This window comes from Meles meles, chromosome 3 (assembly GCF_922984935.1).
Source record: "Meles meles chromosome 3, mMelMel3.1 paternal haplotype, whole genome shotgun sequence".
NCBI lineage: Eukaryota > Metazoa > Chordata > Mammalia > Carnivora > Mustelidae > Meles > Meles meles.
The window spans coordinates 153,151,049-153,163,359 of NC_060068.1; the positions used below are offsets into that span (position 1 = coordinate 153,151,049).

At 35.6% G+C, this 12,311-nt stretch overlaps 1 protein-coding gene across 5 annotated transcripts in view; it reads left to right on the forward strand.

Annotated features, from left to right (window-relative positions):
* The window catches only part of RICTOR (RPTOR independent companion of MTOR complex 2), a 128,708-nt gene extending 119,222 nt beyond the window's left edge, over positions 1–9,486 (forward strand). For all 5 annotated transcript variants that reach the window (XM_045998756.1, XM_045998758.1, XM_045998759.1 and 2 more), the window contains 4 exons: positions 2,352–2,507; positions 2,816–2,939; positions 4,741–4,879; positions 5,003–9,486. In XM_045998756.1, the coding sequence (XP_045854712.1) occupies positions 2,352–2,507; positions 2,816–2,939; positions 4,741–4,879; positions 5,003–5,077 (494 nt within the window). In that variant the 3' untranslated portion in view covers positions 5,078–9,486. The remainder of the gene's footprint in view (positions 1–2,351; positions 2,508–2,815; positions 2,940–4,740; positions 4,880–5,002) is intronic.
* Positions 9,487–12,311: the final 2,825 nt, after the last annotated feature.

Consider the following 12,311-nt stretch of genomic DNA (forward strand, 5'->3'; position numbering starts at 1 on the left):
TGTTTATTTGTTTTTCTTAATGAGAATGCTCGACATATTCAGAGGTAGGACCTGATTCTAACAGGTTAGAAATGCTTGGAGTCATCATAGGTTAAAGGTAAGGCTGAAATAGTTTATAATTTTCCAGAAACATGTTGACTGAATGAATGAGCTTTCTTACTGTTCCTTGTGCTGAAATACTTCGTCATCATAGTCCCTGGGTAGCTTATCTACTGATTCTAAAATAGTATATTCATCTCTTACCGGGTTATTCAGCATTACTGTTTTTTATTTATTTAAAAAAAAAAGATTTTATTTATCTATTTGACAGAGATCACACAAGTAGGCAGAGAGGCAGGCAGAGAGGAGGGGAAACAGGCTCCCTGCTGAGCAGAGAGCTGGATGTGGGCTTGATCCCAGGATCCTGGGATCATGACTCAAGCTGAAGGCAGAGGCTTTAACCCACTGAGCTACCCAGGCGCCCCCATTACTGCTTTTTTTTTTTTTTTTTTTTTTTTTAAACTATTAAGGACTTTATTTCGGGCTTTCACATTTATGTCACCATGTGGAACCAGATAGAAATTTATCAGGTAGACAAATACGTAGCATTTAGTAATTAGATCAAGATACTTGTGCATTCTTTAGTATTATTATTTTTTAGGAAAGGTAATTACTAAGTCATCGTCAGATCTGTTTCCTGGAGACAGTGCTTCTTCCCGTTAAAATTTCAAAGGACATTTTTCTACAGCATAGCTCCACCATTGCTGGGTATCATTATACCAAAACAACTGATGAGATTCTTTTTTATCAAAGGCTTTAAATGGGAGTTCCCTACCCACCCATCCTCACTCACACACACAAACATTACTCAGTAAATAAATAACCTGAGTTTCCAAGTATCTCCCTGGGCCTCTGGGCTTTTTTCTACTTGCAGATCTAGTCTAAGATGTAAATACCCGAACCTACTACATCTTCAGCTCTCAGATTTTTGGCATAGTTTTATATTTTAAATCAATGAATGATTAAATAGCACATGTTACTTTTAAGTGCCTGAAAGGCACATGATTTCCTTAATAACCAAAATTTTAAAACTACGCTAAATTTATAGATCATCTTTTCCAAGGAATCAAAGCATTTTCTACTTAGTATTTTATAAATTGTCATCTTAGGAAGCGTTTAGAGGTGAGGTGAAAGGGTCCTATCTCTTCTATGGAAAACAACATTGGGAGAGATTGACATTGGTTTGGTTTCCTGGGTTTTAAAAATAGAGCTTTTTTGTTCTCTACTGTGACAACATGCTATAGTAGAATGTACTGGACCATCTGTCAAGAGCTCTTACCTTCTGGCTGAGTTGTATCTCCTCTCTCTGAATCTTTTTTCTTTCATGAGATGAAAACTTCAATTAATTTCCAGTATTTCTTATAGTACCAAGGTTGTATGATTTTATAGCTTGCCCAGTGTTACTCTCTACAAGAATAGCCAAAGACTTCCTGATGATGTCCATTTGCTCTAATCATTGTAAGTGCTCAGGAGAATTTTAAATCAAAAAAGTTAATGTCACTTTAGTAATACTGAGATGTTTGGTTGACTTCAAAATCCCATCTAGGAGTACCTTAGCAATCCATGGGTAGTGTAGGAAATTTAATTCTAAGGAATGAACTGATAAGCTCAGGGAAGTGTAATTCTTATATTGGTAATTATTAAATGGGGAGAAAAGCAAGTCACAGAATAAGAAATATAACAATCCCACTTACACACCCAAAGAACTAGAAAAACAAAGTTAAAGTAGCAAAAGATCTTAAAAGACATATATGTCGGGGGTGCCTGGGTGGCTCATTGGTTAAATGTCTACTTTCAGCTCAGTTCATGATTTCAGAGTCCTGGGATCAAGCCCTCCATCGGGCTCTCTGGTCATCAAGGAGTCAGCCTTTCCTTCTCTCTCTCCTTCTGTGTTCTCTCTGTCTCAAATAAATAAATAAAACCTTAAAAAATACACACGCATGCACATATGTGTGTGTGTCAAACTTTGAACTGTATTTCCCTTTAGAGAGGTATTTATTGTGGGGGTGGGAATATGGGATGGGGTAGATAAGACATACTTCTGTTTTATTCTATGTGCATCTTTTATTTGAATTCTTTAATCATATATTCATATATTATTTTTGTAATTTTAGGAAAATAAAATTCATGTATAAATGTCTCTAGAATTCAACAAATTTCACTATCTGAGCAGTACAAATTTACTTTGAAGATCACCATGGAAAATAATTGTTGAAAACTGGAAAGAAATCATCTCCTCTGTGGTATACAATGAAGCATAGGAATTAAACCATTATAATACCTTAATAGAAATGAGTGATTTTTTTCTTCAGACCTTCAAGACATTCCATATTCTGATTGGTGTGAGCAGACGATCCATAATCCCTTAGAAGTGGTTCCTTCTAAGTTTTCGGGGATTTCTGGATGCAGTGATGGAGTGTCTCAAGAAGGCTCAGCCAGCAGCACCAAAAGCACAGAACTGCTACTAGGTTAGTTTTCAGATTTACATCCAAGCATTGTTAATAAAACCATACTTAGTTTTGTTGTTGTTGATAATAATGGAAATTGTCTCAAAACTACAAGTCAGTTTTATTCAGGTGTACTTAGCCAACTGTTGGAGTTACTGTTGTGTATCCTCTTAGCCTTCCTCTTCCATTAGAATTTTGATCCCAAAATGATTGACAGATTAGGTGCAATTTATCTCAGTTTGAGATCTTTAGGTAAGATTTAAAGAATCTCATAAGTTGCAATCATTTTCTATTGTGATAAAGATAGAATATTTTCATCTTTTTTTTAGGTGTTAAAACAATTCCAGATGATACACCAATGTGCCGTATACTCCTTCGCAAAGAAGTTTTGAGATTAGTCATTAATTTGAGTAGTTCAGTATCAACTAAATGTCATGAAACCGGGCTTTTAACGTAAGTAAACTATAAACATGGCTGTTCTTTGTTCTGCTTTTTAGGGTGAAAAAGATCCTTGAAATACTTCAAAAGTTAGACTAATTAGCTTACATCAGTAGTTCTGCATGGTATATCTGTGTGAGGCTAGATTTTCTTCACATACCTCAACCAAAATAACATATGGTCAAAGACTGAACGCAGAAATAGGTATGTGAATCCAGCTATCTTCTATTAAGCTGGACTTTAAAGAGATCTGTAAAAATGTAAAATACCACTCCTCTCACTTTTTTGGTTTTAAAAAAATTATTTTTCATTAAAGTGTAAATATTTATGGGGTACCTGGGTAGCTCAGTCAGTTAGCATCCGACTCTTCATTTTGCCTCAGGTCATTATCTCAGGGTCATGAGATCGAGCCCCATGTTGGGCTCTGCACTTAGGGCAGAGTCTGCTTAGGATCCACCTTCTTCCCCCCACACCAACCCAAACACCCCGACCCCTGCTTGCTCACTCTCTCAAAAAAAAAAAAGTATATATTTATGTTAACAAGTAATGGGTTTGTTTTTTAAATGAATTAAAGCACATTTTGAAGTTTTTTCAATTTTAATTTCTAACATGGTAATTAGCAATGGCCAAAGCCCACAAAAAATAAGCTTTTGGGGGTCTTCTTCAATTTTTAAGAAAGTATGCGAATCCTGAGACTGAACAGTTTGAGAAAGGCGGCCTACACAAAAACAAGTGATATTTTCTTGGTTTAATTTTTTCCCTAATTTTCCTCTTTTCTTGTAATAAAAGTTGCAAGATTTTAATTTTTTTCTCCCCTAAATCATAGCAACACGATAAAGGAAAATTCACATTGAACTATGACCATCGTTGATCTGTGCTATTAAAAGTAGTGTGGTCCTCCGAAGAAATGCAGCTCAGAGTCTCCTGTGGACCTTTTAAAAGAACAGTAACGCAGATGCCAGTGTCCCCCTGCAGACCTCCTGGCCAGATGCTCCAACAGTAGTGGGTCCGGAGCCTGTGTATTACCCCAGTGCCACCCCACCCCCGCTTCTGCGATGCTGTCTTAGCTAAAAGCCACTGTTAGAAGGTGGAAAGATACAAAGAGCCCAGTCAAGGATATTTCAAACTTAATTTTGAAAATAGTTTAGACATCCTAAGCTGATAAATAAGTTTTGCCATTTCTCATGCTAGTGAAAAGGAATATTTCTGACTCTCTTAATCATCTTAAGAAATAACCCCAAACAGATGCCTGAGTGGCTCAGTCAGTTAAGGGTTTGACTCAATTTCAGTTCAGGTCATGATCTCAGGGTCTTTTTTTTTTTTTTAATATGCCCATGCACATTCTCTCACTCGCTCACTCTAAAATAAATAAATACATCTTCCTTCCTGACATACTTAAAAGATTTCTGTCTTCTTTTTTAAAGAACTATTGATTTATTATCTTTCATAGTTCCTATGTTAGTATATGTAATTTTCCCTTCCACATTTGATTTTGATATGTATTTTAACACCTAAAATATTTCCATTCTTCCTGCTGCAAATAAAACTGAAGTGTTATTGTAAAGTAAAAATGATAAGTAAATAAATGAATCTTTAAAAATAAAAAAAAAAAAAGAAATAACCCCAAACTTAAAATATCTAGTTAAAGTTTGAGGTGGAAATATTTAATATTTTATATTCTTATGCCATTATTCCAGATACGCCATCTGATCAATGTCTGGAGGAAAAAAATATTTAAAAAGTGGTATTTTGGAAGGAAAAATAGTAAGTCATTATTAATAGTTTTTAATCACACCATCATCTTTTCTTTGGTTAGAATTAAAGAGAAGTATCCTCAAACATTTGATGACATCTGCCTTTACTCTGAGGTTTCCCATTTGCTCTCACACTGCACATTTAGACTTCCATGTCGGAGGTTCATACAAGAATTATTTCAGGATGTACAGTTTTTACAAGTAAGTAAGATTTGTATTTCTGAAATCTAACTTTCAAGAATAATTCTGTGTTTGGGGTTAAGAGAGAGATTCTATCTCTCAGTACACTAGAAGGTCATTCACAGTTTACCACTTCTTTCCCAGATGCATGAAGAAGCAGAGGCTGTGCTGGCAACACCACCAAAGCAACCTATAGTTGATCCATCTGCTGAATCCTGACCTCGTGCTATGATGTATCTAGATGAATGCTATATATATTCATATTTGTGGATTTCCTAAAAGCCTCAGAAAATGCTGGCTGACTGGGCAGCAAATACAGGAGTATCTTCTGTTCCAGACATTACTGGTACATGCACAGTTGGAACTGCAGACTTCCCTAGCCAAAACAACTTCCTCTTTTCCCTGTTGAACCCTCTGGGGGTTCATTGCTCATTACCACAGTTTTACGAGTTTTAGTTACCATAATATGCAAGAGCCAAGCACTGAATACCTACATAGGTTTTCTATTTTTTCATTTTAAGAGCATAATAACAGTGGAACAATAATAGGATATGCAGAAGCACCCTTCACACAGTTCTGAATTCTTTTTTTAGGATAAATATAAAGATGCCTTGTTTGTTAACTAACTCCTGGAAACCAGGAATCAGTGTCTCTGAGGCTACACCCTGTCCCACAGTGGGGTGTGCTGTAACTGCTGGTATTAGAGGGGGAACTTTGGCCCTTCCACATTTTTCTTAATATTTGTAACACTACTTCAGAGGTTTGTAACCTCAAAGCAAAAGAAGAGCCTCAACAACCCAGGACTTGTAAGTTATTTTTATGTTACTAGACTTGCAAACAGTTTTGTTTTCTGTCTCTTCAGTTTTGTGGCAATGTGTTAGTATAGGCTATTTGAACCAATTAAGGTTTTTCACTACAGTTCTTGATTCAAATCAGAATGTCATATTGTAATTCAAAGTATTTCCCAGTTGTAAATGCACATGTTTTCAGTGGACTCCTCATTTTCATCACCTTCCCATGTCACCATTTGAAACAGGAACTTGAACAAGCGCTATTAATTGCGAACTAAAACAAAAGAAAGCAGTAACTAACACTTTGGATCTCTTGACAGAGAAGTTTGCCTCCGGTTTACACATTCCATGGGAAAAGAAGAGCCATATTTCCTTTTAAAAAAATCATAAATGCAACTTGAATTATGATTAAAAATTGTAGTGAAAAGCCTTAAGTACCAAATTTTAAAGCAGCAGTAATTTAATTTTTTTCTATCAGTGTTCTTGTTTTGCACAAACTGAATGCAGTGATAGGTGAGTTTATCAGTACAGTCATTGCCTTTATCATATTTGTGAAGTTATTAAGTTGATGAGGGCAAGGTTTTGTTTATTTGTGTGTTTAATTTGTATATGTTTAAAGATATTTGGAAATCTTTACAGGAATTAAACATATATGCAAATTTGTATATAAAAACAGCATGGCCATCACCATTAGAATGCTTGTAAATGAAAGGATTATCTTTTTTGAGGTCTATATATAAATAGAAAAAAAATCCAGCTGGACTGATTAGGACCCTTTTTTTAATTCATTTGTTTATACCATTTTTACAGTTAACACATTAGCTTTGGCACAGTCCTAGTACCTTGAGTAATATTTTCCCATAGTACAGATCCTTTTTATAACAGGCTTGTTCTTTGAGATCTCTGTAAAGAACCCTGTGAACTAGAAAATGTAACTCACAGAGATAGTTTTTGGTTTTTTGGGTTTTTTTGGTTTTGTTTTTTTTTTTTTTAATTTACTGGCACTGAAAGTTCCAACTGGGATGAAACATTTCATCTCACTTCGTAACACCTCTTCGACTACACTTCAGTGAATTGTTCTTACATGCACTGTGTAGCAACTTACATTTATAACAAAGCAGATAAGGGCTGTAAGCTGCTGCTTATGTTAAAAAGTGGTTCTTCAGATTTTCTCTCATAAAATCCAAGTGAAAATAAAATATTTTTTTTAACTTTAATTTATCAATGAACCCAAGTGTTTATTTAAATGTTAACAGTACTATTAAGAACGTTGCCTGTCACCTTGGTCTTTGGTCTTGGATGACTGAAATGCCTTCCAGAGAACCAAATGTCAGAGTTACTAGACCAAATAGTGGTTAAAAACTCCAAAGGAGGTAATTTAGTAATCTTATTCATAATGGGGTTGACATATTTTAGACATTCATTTTAAACACTACCTCAGTTAATATAGAATATAAAATCTGTGGTTTAATCCCTCAAAAGTTAACAGTAATTCTTCTTTGTCACACACACACACACACACACACACACACACACACACACACACACAACTGTCCCCATCCTGGACCCCACTTCACTCATCCATCTTGAAATGAAGTCTCTGTTACTATTAGCCTGAACAGTTTGACTATCACTTTGAAAGACATGTGTGTATACATTATAATAGTTGCCTGTAGCACTTAGTTTGGAGAGACAGAGTTTTGTGGTTATCAGTAATCTAAGAAAAAATGTCTGTACTTAAATGCATAGTGCTATTTGGTTTATCCATGTTTCACTGACAGGTCTAATATGTTTTCAAGTACTCATCTGTATAAAGGTAGACTTTTATGATGAAAAATGCTCACATGCAGTGCCAAGTGATTAACTTAGTGTTTAAAAATATTAAATTATAGCAGAAAAGATTAGGAATGGTGTCAGTGGTAATAGAAATAATCGAGAAAATCATCTATAAATAATAGAGACTACCAGACTATAAAATACCAAAATAATGTCAATACTGTAGTTTTTCAAGATTTTAGAATTAATCTTAGTCCTATAAATTTGTACTATTGGTAATTATTGAACAATTTGAAGGAATTTGGGCAGTTGTGCTGGTTGTAAACTGTGAATATCTAATTGTAAAGTGAACTGTCATTTCTAATTGAATTTTTTTTTCAAGAACAGATTTCAGCTTCACATACTAAGTAAATACTGATAAATAATAAGGAAATTAGAAATTAGTATTAATAATTAAATATGGTCTAAAATTTCTTATACTTTTTTTTCCTATTTATGCCTAGGTAGATTTGAAGGGGGAAAGTCTCCCTAATAAAAATTTTTCTAATAAAGATTAGTAGCATAAGGACATTCTGTAAGACAGCGACATTAAAAGAGGCTCTTTGGAGGGATATACATTCTTATACTAGTTATTCTAACATCATGTGTACAAGGTCTTTTGAAATGGTAGCTTTTTAGCTCTTTTACCCAGAGCTTGAGATAATTAAAGCTGAGTTTTTCAGGGCATATTAAAGTGTTCAACAGTGAGGTGTCAATGCTTATTTAGATTTGTCTACTGCTCTTTATAATTTTTTTTTCATTCCATTCAGAGGATGCCTTTTATCCCCACATTAAAGCACAGATCATTGAGCAATAAAAACTAATCAAATTGTCATCCAAATTATAACTGCAATTGTTTTTGCATGGTAAGAGTGAGGTGCTAACTTTGTGTGAGATTAGCTTTGTAAACTACCTTGGGAAAAAGTCCTTTGGAGTTAAGGTTTTCTCCCTTTTGTTTTATGCTTCCAATGTTGTCTAAAATTCACAGTACATTAAACTTGGGAAAAAAGAAAAGGTAGAATTAACAGAGTTTTATGAGAAGAACTGATGAAATAAAAGAACATTTCAGGTTTTCCAAAATGTAAGTTGGGGAAGGTCTCTCTTGGCTCCCCATTCAGGAAATCCATTATCACAAGCTTAATTTCAAGAGTATCACTACAGTGAGAGTGTCATTATAATAGCATGCTAGTGAAATGGATAGCAGTGCTTATCAAACAGTATTGAAATCTGTGAGAATCTTTCTAGGAACATTCTTTTTTTCTTTTAGTTCCAGGTTCCCAAAGTATTTCTCATTCATAGTAGGTTTTTATGCCTCACACAGGATGTGGCTCCCCCCCGCACTGGAGTATTTTTATAATGTAGGTGGATAGCTATGCCACAGCATGCATTAATTGCACATCTTGTTTTTCTTTACAAAATATTTAATTTGAAAAATATAATTTATGCCAAAAAGTATACCTTGTAATTTTGCCACTAAATAGGTTGATTTAGCACAAAATACAAAGTCTTGGGGCAAGGGGGGGGAGAGAGAAAAAATTTTCATAGAGAATAGTTAAAAAATGCTCCATTACTGGCCTGACAGAAACCCTGAAGCTGCATTGTAAAACAAATGGTGTAAATTAGTTTCAAAAGTGGTAAGGGATTGTGAAAAAAATCTCAGACTTACTGCTCCCTAGCCACATGATATCCTTTTTTTATTTAGTAATAAGCTGCTACATATTTGGAGGTTCTGGTGTTTGTAGGTCACTGAACAGACATTGAAATCTGATTTATATTGTATAACTGTAACATAGAAAGAAAAAGTATTTATATATTTTCCGTAAGAATATTTCATTGAGTTCTGTATAATTTAAAGAAGGTTTGTCCCAAAATGGTTTTGCTCACCTTGATTTTTTGTGTGTGTGTGGTTTTCTTGTTTTTGTATAATGTGTACAGTTTATGTCAAGGGCATTAAAAGCCTCCTGAAGCATAATCTTATCAAAGGGATACATTGTTAATAAAATGTACTTAAAATTCTTAAAACTTGTGTTGTTCTTTTTGAAATTTTAAACAATCAGTGTTGATTTAATTATGTACCGTAGAGGCTGACACATGTGACTCCCAGTAAAAAGGATTTTTAGGTACCACAGATAAGAGTCTAGTTCAGTAATACATTAGTGGCTCATCTAGATGTTTTGAGATATCTACACTTACACATTCTTCATAATCTAATCAAATAAATTTACAGGTTTTATTTTTAACTTGAAATCATTATGAAGTGTTTGAAAAAATGGATCTATCTTTAGCCAGAATAGTTCTGAATTTACCATAAAGACGATGAGTATGATGATGACGTTTCTGTGGAAGGTATTTGATTTCTCAGGCAAAAACTGTCCTGATCAGATGGGCTATCAGTACGGCCACCTAGTGGCAAAGAAAATACCACAAGGGAAATACCAAGGCTGGAAAATAAATAAAATTCAGTGTTAAAGCCAGGTCAAAGTTAGTTTACAGTTGTCTAAGTGCGGTAAAATATATGTCTCACTTTCAGAAATAGATTTGTTTGGATAGATTGGTCTTTAGGCACATTTCTGTTTATCATTTTCCCATCGCCTTCTGTATATGTTTGTTGGTCAACAAAAACAGAGTTGGCCCCAAAATAAACTAAAAGCAGACTTAGTAATCATCAGACAGCTGATCTTTGAAAAATGTGGACCTAAACTTCAGAAAGTTTGTTTTCATTTGAAAAAACCCGATTCTCTGGTACATAAAAGTTCTCAAAAATAAAGTACCGTCTTAGTCCATTCAGGCTGCTGTAACACCGCCACAGACTGGGTAGCTTACAAACAACAGAAATCTGTTTGTGCCATTCTGGAGGCTGGAAGTCTGAGGCCAGAGGGCCAGCACAGTTGAGTGAGGGCCCTTTTCCAGAGTGCTTGTTGTGTCCCTACATGACAGAAGGAATAGGAGCCTTGCAGGGTATCCTAAGAGCATTAATCCCAAGTACGTAAGGGCTCCAGCCCTGTGACCTAATTACCTCCCAAAGGCCCCATCTCCTAATACCATCATATTTGGGGGTTAGGATTTCATCATATATTGAGGGGGACCATCATTGAGACCATAGCAAGTACTTTTGTGTTGATTTCAAAAAAAAAATACACTAAAACTTTGTCTCTTTAATGCTTGTCCTAGAGGATTAAGTCAGCTGCATTTGCTTGGTACTTTAAATTGAATATATTTAGTTACTGTGTTGTGAATCTTTTAACTACTAATTCTGAAGGCTTTTTCTCCTGTTGTATCTCTTCAGGGGTTTCTAAAGTTCTGTTTAATGGAAAATGTTAAATACATTTTGTAGATTCTTTGAGATAAAAGCCAGTTTTCTTTCCACAGAGCTCTTAGAAGAAATACTAGTTGTCTAATTCAACTTGATTTTCTCAATATATACACATTCTAGTGGAGAATCCGTTTTGCTAGAATCAGCGTTGAGTCAGGTAGGTGCTAGAATGCGAGCAAGCTCCTTTGGCAAGTGCATGGTTCTGCTGTGTGGCTAAGTCACTGCTCTGAGTGATTGCGGTACTCACGCAGCTGAGGACCACTGTCCAGGTTGATGTGATATTTATAGGTCATTAATGCCAGTCCTGCACACCATCAAAATACCTTGATATTTTTAAAGAGCTATTACTAATTTGGCTTTAGGTACTTTGTTTTGTATGTTTGTTTTTAAGTAGGCTTCATGCCCAGCGTGGAGCCCGAGGTGGGGCTTAAACTCATGACCCTGAGATTGAGACCTGACCTGAAATCAAGGGGTGAACACTTAGGTGACCCTAGGTAAAAAAATTTTTTAAGGTATATTATGATTATAGTAGGAAAAGTAGAGCTTAGAGAAACACAAATATTTGCAGGTGAAATTATATGATTTGCTTCCAAATACTATCAGGAGGGAGAGTGAAAAATGATCTGGATGGGCTGAAACAGCCATGGGTTAGTAGCTGTTGGAGCTGATGATATACGTAAGATTTTGTTAAACTATTATACTTTTGTGTCATTTGAAATTTTCCAGGAGTATTTTTTTTTTAAGATTTTATTTATTTATTTGACAGACAGAGATCTCAAGTAGGCAGAGAGGCAGGCAGAGAGAGAGGAGGAAGCAGGCTCACTGCTGAGCAGAGAGCCCGATGCGGGGCTCAATCCCAGGACCCTGGGATCATGACCTGAGCGGAAGGCAGAGGCTTTAACCCACTGAGCCACCCTGGTGCCCCGCCAGGAGTATTTTTTTACTCCTGATTTTACTGACATGCATACAAATTTCATAAGAGTTTCTGAAGAACACTTCTTAAAGCAATGCTGTTAAGATGGCACATAGTATTGACATTAAGGTTTTTTTTTTTTTTTTAAGATTTTATTTATTTGTCAGAGAGTGAGCACAGGCAGAGTGGCAGGCAGAGGCAGAGGAGGAAGCAGGTTCCCCGCTGAGCAAGGAGCCTGATGTGGGACTCGATCCCAGGACGCTGGGATCATGACCTGAGCTGAAGGCAGCTGCTTAACAAACTGAGCCACTCAGGCATCCCGACATTAAGGTTTTAAATATGAATGTATTTGATGCGATGGGCATGGGAGAGGGATGTTTATAGCCAGAAGTGTAGTCACGGTGATATTGTAAACATAAAGTTACATAGCCCAGCATTTCCTGTTGGTGTGTTCCTATTATTTCAGAAAGACATGATTTGACTGAGGACAGTGAGTCTCAAAGTCGGGTGTGCGTCTAAATGCCTGGGAGGGAGCTGATGAAATATATAGACTTCAGGCCTCATATCAGAGAGATTCTGATGAGGAGGTGTGGAGTGGTACCCAGAAATGTACATTCTTAG